Here is an 8,344-nt window from a genome sequence, read left to right as displayed (position 1 = left end):
TTCCTTTATAAGCAAAAAATGTCATAAGACCTGCTAATAAAGCATTCATTCATAATCTGGAGTTGTTTACTGTGATATTAGTGGGACTTGTCTTACTAAAGTTTAATAAATTTAGGTTTAACTCACTATGGGTCTCAACTTCACGAATAAAACATTCACTTACAGCAATACTTTTATAACTGTCAAAGGTTTTAAATCTAAAAGGGAGAAAAATCATTCAAGCAAAAGGGTATTTTGAGCAAATGAAATCCAGCTGTAAAAATTATAGCAGTAATTAGTAAAAGCAGGGCAATTTGATTCATTTATTCAAAAAACAGATGTTAGTGATCAAAGATATGTTTAGTACCTGTACACCTTGTTCATTGTAAGTTAAATAAAATGTCTCTGTTGCTTCCAATTTATGCTAATATTTGGGAATACGTGTGCTAACTGACCAGCATCATTAGCAGGCATCTAAAGTAACTTCCATTAATTACTGTCCCGAACTGACTAGTACCGTTCTTTGACGCCCTGAACCGATTAGTATCATTCAATGCCATAGGTTCTCTATCACGCTCTTTCTAAATACTCAAACATTTTTAGACATTCGACTTGTCCACCACACTCTATCTTGTGAACAGTTGAAGTGATGTTGGAACTATTCATATTTTTAAATCAGTAAAACATACAACTACACCATTCTTATTTATGTCCTGACACTTTTATTTTCACTAATAAGTTCCATCTACACATGGTAATGACTTGTAATAATCTGGCATTTATTTTAACATACAGTACTGAAAAACTTCAATTCTTTCCTTCATGTATTCAATCTAGTGTTAGCTGTAAATATATTCTAAACAAAAAACACCAATGGAGTGAATAAAAACCTATTCTTGGAATATTTTACACACTGTCAGTCATACTGTATGGTTCAGTTTAAATTGTGTACATATAATTTTTTTTTCAAGATCTCAGACTTCTAACAAACTTGTATAGCAATTATACAACTCCATATACTAGAAGTATTGCCATGTAGCTTCTTAAAAACATTTTCTTTCTAAGCCACATTTTAAAAAATACCAAAGCAAATGTTTTATTTATATAATAGTTACACCCCATTTGTTTCCACTTTTAAAGGTAAATAGTACGAATGAAAAACATTAACAAAACAAAATACTTAACTTATTACCTTAAGCTAATTTAATTCAAAATTTTCCATCTGAAGGCTCATTCCTCTGTTGTTAAGTTTTCAAACAACACAAGTGTTTATATGTCCCTAAAATGATCAACCTAATCAGTCAGAATTTAATTATCAATTGTATAAAGAAAACATATAACAAAACCAGCAAGGAAAGAATGTACAAACCAAGAGCTCTGCCCACAAATATCTTGATTAGATTTTTTTCCCCCATAGCCATACTTTTGAGGATACTGTATTATCCTCAAAATTGAGATAGGCAACAGAAGGTTTTTGACAAGTCAGTATCAGCAAGTACTTGATAAAAGAAAGTACAACACTCAGTTCTCCCCCTTGGCTTGACGTTTCTGGAGAGCTTGTGCCAGATCATTCCTGAGAGCAGCCTGTTGCTTCTGGTCCGACAAGGGTTGAACAGTTCTTAATCCATTTACAATGTCTTTGGTTTTTCCAAAGTAGATTTCATTCAATGTGTTTCTAATTTTATTTTCCATATCCTATTAAAATACAAGATGCTTATATCCTGTTTTTTCATAATACAAAAAGACTTAAATCTCAGTTCACAAAAGTTACATTTTTAACTCAGTGTAATAATTCAAAACTAAACTTAACCACTGGCCAAATCCTGCACAAGAAATTAATGGTTTTATTCTCAAAACTAATGACAGTGACAGTAATCAAATGATGATTCAATCAATATATTTTAATATGGCATTATCAACTTTGTTTACTTACCACATACATCTTTGATGGATATATTTAGCCTAATTAATTCATTCTTTGCTTCTGATTCACAGTTAGGTTTTAGAATATTATGTTAAAATATATAGACATGTACAACAAACTAGATAAATTACATATACTTGTGTATATTAAACTTAAACTAAAAAACTGTTAATATATTTTATAACATTTAAACAATACATATATATCACTGTAAAACTCAAGTTATATTGGTGTACATAAAAGTATATAAATATATTGTTCAGCTGAAACCTACAGAGTTGTGACAATGTATTTAAACAACTTAATAGTACAAGCCGACTTTTAGAAAAGTTTATGCAGCTATGAATGTTTTACATGAATGTAAAAACAAAAACTAGAGAAATATAATTCTTAAAGTTATAAAATTTAGTTTTTTTTTCCTGAACTGTCTTCGAAAAATAAATATAATCTGATGTTATGAGAAATAAACTTTAAAGCTTATGCTGTTGAGCTAAAACAAAACAATACATAACATTCAATGTTGTTTGGCAGTTACCAGACACTACAAGACTTAGTGGGTTTAATCATTTTTGGGTAACTTAGCTCACTAAAATCTCTTAAGCCATGAGCAAAATTACCTCAACCATTCTTCCAATATTGGCAATGTGAGGACTAGCTTCACTCACTGCAGCATCGAGTTCGACCTATAGGAACATACAAAATATATTTCTATCACAAACCTGATTCACAAAGAATTCTAACACTTCTACAAACGTATTTTCTAACTCACGCTGCCCAAGAGTTTTGTCTTTTGTTTTTTATGAAGACAGAATTAAAACAGCACTTAACAACGGTTAATTTTTCAGACATCACCCATACAAGTTATAGCATCATGTTTATCAAATATCTTAACCTAATCTTTTGTTTTTCAATTTCCTTTTCAATGCTGAAAATAGGTCAATTATGACCCACCAATTGATGATTACATTCGTTAAACATACATATTTAAAAATCAAACAATTATACTGAAGTAAGAGAGTGAATAGTCTCTTCTCCTACGACCTTGTTGTTACTACTGGGATCACTTGACGCACCACTGTTGTTGTTTACCTACATCTTTAACAAGTCCAAACACACTTGTTCTTCTCACTCAAACAATAATTTCTACAAACTTGTTAAAAACTAGAGAAAAACCAGTGAGATATATTTAGTTTTTAGGTTATTAATCACTTGAATATGATGAGAAAAACAACCAAAGCCACACCTAACAGGTATTCAATTTCATCAGTTATCACTGACACACATTTTTTATTCTTATTGTCTAGTTAGAGTTGAATAAAGCGAAACTGCTCAAGCAGAAAGCAATCACTGCTACAAAGGACAGTTAAAACAATTTTTTCAGAACCTCACAAAATGTAAAACTGAGGCTACAGTGAACCCGTAACACTGTGCAAGAACAGCTGGAAGGAAACCTCAGTTGTGTTGGAAGTACAACTGCAGTGCATTAAGAAGAAGGTGGGTGTTAATGTGAGTACAAGAGTGGGAAAATACCTAATAATTAAAATGTATTTAAATCACAACACGAGAAACCTAATAATTAAAATGTATTTAAATCACAACACGAGAAACCTAATAATTAAAATGTATTTAAATCACAACACGAGAAACCTAATAATTAAAATGTATTTAAATCACAACAAGAGAAACCTAATAATTAAAATGTATTTAAATCACAACACCAGAAACCGAATAATTAAAATGTATTTAAATCACAACACGAAAACCGAATAATTAAAATGTATTTAAATCACAACACGAGAAACCTAATAATTAAAATGTATTTAAATCACAACACGAGAAACCTAATAATTAAAATGTATTTAAATCACAACACGAGAAACCTAATAATTAAAATGTATTTAAATCACAACACGAGAAACCTAATAATTAAAATGCATTTAAATCACAACACAAGAAACCTAATAATTAAAATGCATTTAAATCACAACACAGAAACCTAATAATTAAAATGCATTTAAATCACAACAACAGAAACCTAATAATTAAAATGTATTTAAATCACAACACAAGAAACCTAATAATTAAAATGTATTTAAATCACAACACAGAAACCTAATAATTAAAATGCATTTAAATCACAACACGAGAAACCTAATAATTAAAATGTATTTAAATCACAACACGAGAAACCTAATAATTAAAATGTATTTAACTCACAACACGAGAAACCTAATAATTAAAATGTATTTAAATCACAACACGAGAAACCTAATAATTAAAATGTATTTAAATCACAACACGAGAAACCTAATAATTAAAATGTACTTAACTCACAACACGAGAAACCTAATAATTAAAATGTATTTAACTCACAACACGAGAAACCTAATAATTAAAATGTATTTAACTCACAACACGAGAAACCTAATAATTAAAATGTATTTAAATCACAACACGAGAAACCTAATAATTAAAATGTATTTAAATCACAACACGAGAAGCCTAATAATTAAAATGTATTTAAATCACAACACGAGAAACCTAATAATTAAAATGTATTTAAATCACAACACGAGAAACCTAATAATTAAAATGTATTTAAATCACAACACGAGAAACCTAATAATTAAAATGTATTTAAATCACAACACGAGAAACCTAATAATTAAAATGTATTTAAATCACAACACAGAAACCTAATAATTAAAATGTATTTAAATCACAACACGAGAAACCCATAATTAAAATGTATTTAAATCACAACACGAGAAACCTAATAATTAAAATGTATTTAAATCACAACACAGAAACCTAATAATTAAAATGTATTTAAATCACAACACGAGAAACCGAATAATTAAAATGTATTTAAATCACAACACGAGAAACCTAATAATTAAAATGTATTTAAATCACAACACTAGAAACCTAATAATAAAATGTATTTAAATCACAACACAGAAACCTAATAATTAAAATGTATTTAAATCACAACACAAGAAACCTAATAATTAAAATATTTAAATCACAACACAAGAAACCTAATAATTAAAAATGCATTTAAATCACAACACGAAACCTAATAATTAAAATGCATTTAAATCACAACACGAGAAACCTAATAATTAAAATGTATTTAAATCACAACACGAGAAACCTAATAATTAAAATGTATTTAAATCACAACACTGAAACCTAATAATTAAAATGTATTTAAATCACAACACGAAACCTAATAATTAAAATGTATTTAAATCACAACACGAGAAACCTAATAATTAAAATGTACTTAAATCACAACACAAGAAACCTAATAATTAAAATGTATTTAAATCACAAACACAAGAAACCTAATAATTAAAATGTACTTAAATCACAACACGAGAAACCTAATAATTAAAATGTAGTTAAATCACAACACGAGAAACCTAATAATTAAAATGTATTTAAATCACAACACGAGAAACCTAACAATTAAAATGCATTTAAATCACAACACGAGAAACCTAATAATTAAAATGCATTTAAATCACAACACCAGAAACCTAATAATTAAAATGTATTTAAATCACAACACGAGAAACCTAATAATTAAAATGTATTTAAATCACAACACGAGAAACCTAATAACTTTCCCACTTTAACAAGTCAGTTCTCTGAAAGTGCTCCAGTTATCAGCACAGACACATGACAAACATGAAACCAAGTTATAAAAGGTAAGTGTTGTTCTTTTGGTGTAAACTTCTTCATCATATGTTGTATTTCTTAGACCATCAGAAACACTGGAGTTTTGGATTATATACATTCTTATGTTGTTTTACCACAGAAATACTGGAAATCTAAGGAAAATACCTGTATTCCTTCAGAATTTGTTTAGGTGTAAGCACATCAAAATAGAGGTAGGCCTTTCAATGGCAAGTGAAGGAAAATAGATAATAGTAAAATGTAAGGTAACTTGACATTTCATCATTCAGGGTGACAGTAATTAATAAAGATTACTATTTTACTCATCTAGATATTAATTTTGTTATATTTCTACATATGATAAGTTTAAAAAATAGACACCCTCAAAATCTGGAACATCCATGTCCAATAGACACCTATGTCTGTTACACTTTCACATCCCTCAAAATCTGGAACACCCATGTCCAATAGACACCTATGTCTGCTACACTTTCACATCCCTCAAAATCTGGAACACCCATGTCCATAGACACCTATGTCTGCTACACTTTCACATCCTCAAAATCTGGAACATCCATGTCCAATAGACACCTATGTCTGCTACACTTTCACATCCCTCAAAATCTGGAACACCCATGTCCAATAGACACCTATGTTCTATGCTGCTACACTTTCACATCCTCAAAATCTGGAACACCCATGTCCAATAGACACCTATGTCTGCTACACTTTCACATCCTCAAAATCTGGAACACCCATGTCCAATAGACACCTATGTCTGCTAGCACTTTCACATCCTCAAAATCTGGAACACCCATGTCCAATAGACACCTATGTCTGCTGCATAGACACCCTTTCACATCCTCAAAATCTGGAACACCCATGTCCAATAGACACCTATGTCTGTTAAGCACTTTCACATCCTCAAAATCTGGAACACCCATGTCCAATAGACACCTATGTCTGCTGCACTTTCACATCCCTCAAAATCTGGAACACCCATGTCCAATAGACACCTATGTCTGTTACACTTTCACATCCCTCAAAATCTGGAACACCCATGTCCAATAGACACCTATGTCTGCTACACTTTCACATCCCTCAAAATCTGGAACACCCATGTCCAATAGACACCCATGTCTGCTACACTTTCACATCCCTCAAAATCTGGAACACCCATGCCCAATAGACACCCATGTCTGCTACACTTTCACATCCTCAAAATCTGGAAACACCCATGCCCAATAGACACCCATGTCTGCTACACTTTCACTCTGAAATTCCACAATACAATCAGTCATTCTTCTCTGTCCCCAAGAAGGGGACATTTTGAACACACACACACACACACACACACACAATATATAGGGGACATAAAAAAGCATGGAAATAAGGAACACTCTAAGGTCTATAAAAATTTGGAAAGAAGCCATAATTTAACAAAAACTGATCGCTGAAACTAGAGACTTACTTGTCTGGTCAGGCTTCCTCCTAAGTTCATGGTACCTGATCCAGGCTTATTGGTCTGAAGCCATAACATTGCTGTTGAGGTCAGTTTGTAGTGAGCACTTTACCACTTGATTTTTTCCTGTTAAAAGGAGAAAAGCTGGGTAAAAGGTGGAATACATCTACATGTAATTAAATCTTGCTTTGAATACAGAACAGATTCAAATACATCTAAATATTAAAGCTCTACACTAAGTTACTGTAATGTTGTTCCTATTTTAGTTAATGGTTTGTCTGTCTGTCAAGACAAGTACAATATTGTTTATCTAAAACACAAACAAGAAGGTAAATATTAACAAAATTATGAAGTCTGGTTTATGTATAATGAGTAGTAATACTACTAGTCACAAACAGATTTTCTAAACTTTTAAACATGTATAAAACAATATTTAATTAATTCAAAACCATGTTTGTCTGACACGTAACCTTCTGTAACATGTAATCGATGCTTTCTTCACCAACCGCTAAGCCTGAAACTTTTGTAGAAAATTTGATGAATGTATTAAACAGTTAACATTTTTAAAACAACAGAGCTATTTTCAAATAAAGTTTTTCAATGATTGCCAACTCTGACCTAACATAGCATAAATTACCCTGGGGTTTTAATACAACCACATTAAAAGAGTGTTTTAACATACATTAAATGTTTCAGTTGGACCAAACTCCAAAATATATATTTCTGCCCTGTTTACAGTCTCTTTTCTGAGCAGTTACAACTGTCTTGTAGAAAATAACAATAAAACCATTTAATGTGTTTCCTTAATTTTAGATTTGTATGATTGAAAGCAAATGATAATTCAGTAGGTTCTATACCTGGACTTCTGATTTAGAGTAATATGATCCTGTAGGTTCTATACCTGGACTTCTGATTTAGAGTAATATGATCTCAGCAGGTTCTATACCTGGACTCTGATTCAGAGTAATATGATTCAGTAGGTTCTATACCTGGACTCTGATTTAGAGTAATATGATTCAGTAGGTTCTATACCTGGACTTCTGATTTAGAGAAATATGATTCAGCAGGTTCTATACCTGGACTCTGATTTAGAGAAATATGATTCAGCAGGTTCTATACCTGGACTTCTGATTTAGAGAAATATGATTCAGCAGGTTCTATACCTGGACTCTGATTTAGAGAATATGATTCAGCAGGTTCTATACCTGACTCTGATTTAGAGAAATATGATTCAGCAGGTTCTATACCTGGACTTCTCTGATTTAAAGAAATATGATTCAGCAGGTTCTATACCT

The 8,344-nt window shown here is 30.9% G+C and overlaps 1 protein-coding gene across 1 annotated transcript; it reads right to left on the bottom strand.

Annotated features, from left to right (window-relative positions):
* Positions 1 to 681: 681 nt before the first annotated feature.
* On the bottom strand, positions 682 to 7,178 carry LOC143254061 (F-actin-capping protein subunit beta-like). Its single transcript, XM_076508806.1, has 3 exons — positions 7,059 to 7,178; positions 2,521 to 2,586; positions 682 to 1,674 (listed from the first exon to the last, which is right to left on the bottom strand). The coding sequence occupies exons 1-3, from the start codon at positions 7,125 to 7,127 to the stop codon at positions 1,501 to 1,503; spliced, it is 309 nt and encodes a 102-aa protein (XP_076364921.1). The 5' UTR covers positions 7,128 to 7,178; the 3' UTR covers positions 682 to 1,500.
* Between the last annotated feature and the right edge of the window lie 1,166 nt (positions 7,179 to 8,344).

The sequence above is a fragment of the Tachypleus tridentatus genome, chromosome 6 (assembly GCF_004210375.1).
Source record: "Tachypleus tridentatus isolate NWPU-2018 chromosome 6, ASM421037v1, whole genome shotgun sequence".
In the NCBI taxonomy this organism is placed as follows: Eukaryota; Metazoa; Arthropoda; class Merostomata; order Xiphosura; family Limulidae; genus Tachypleus; species Tachypleus tridentatus.
The sequence above is the reverse complement of the archived record's forward strand: the minus strand, read 5'-3'. Positions and strand labels throughout refer to the sequence as shown.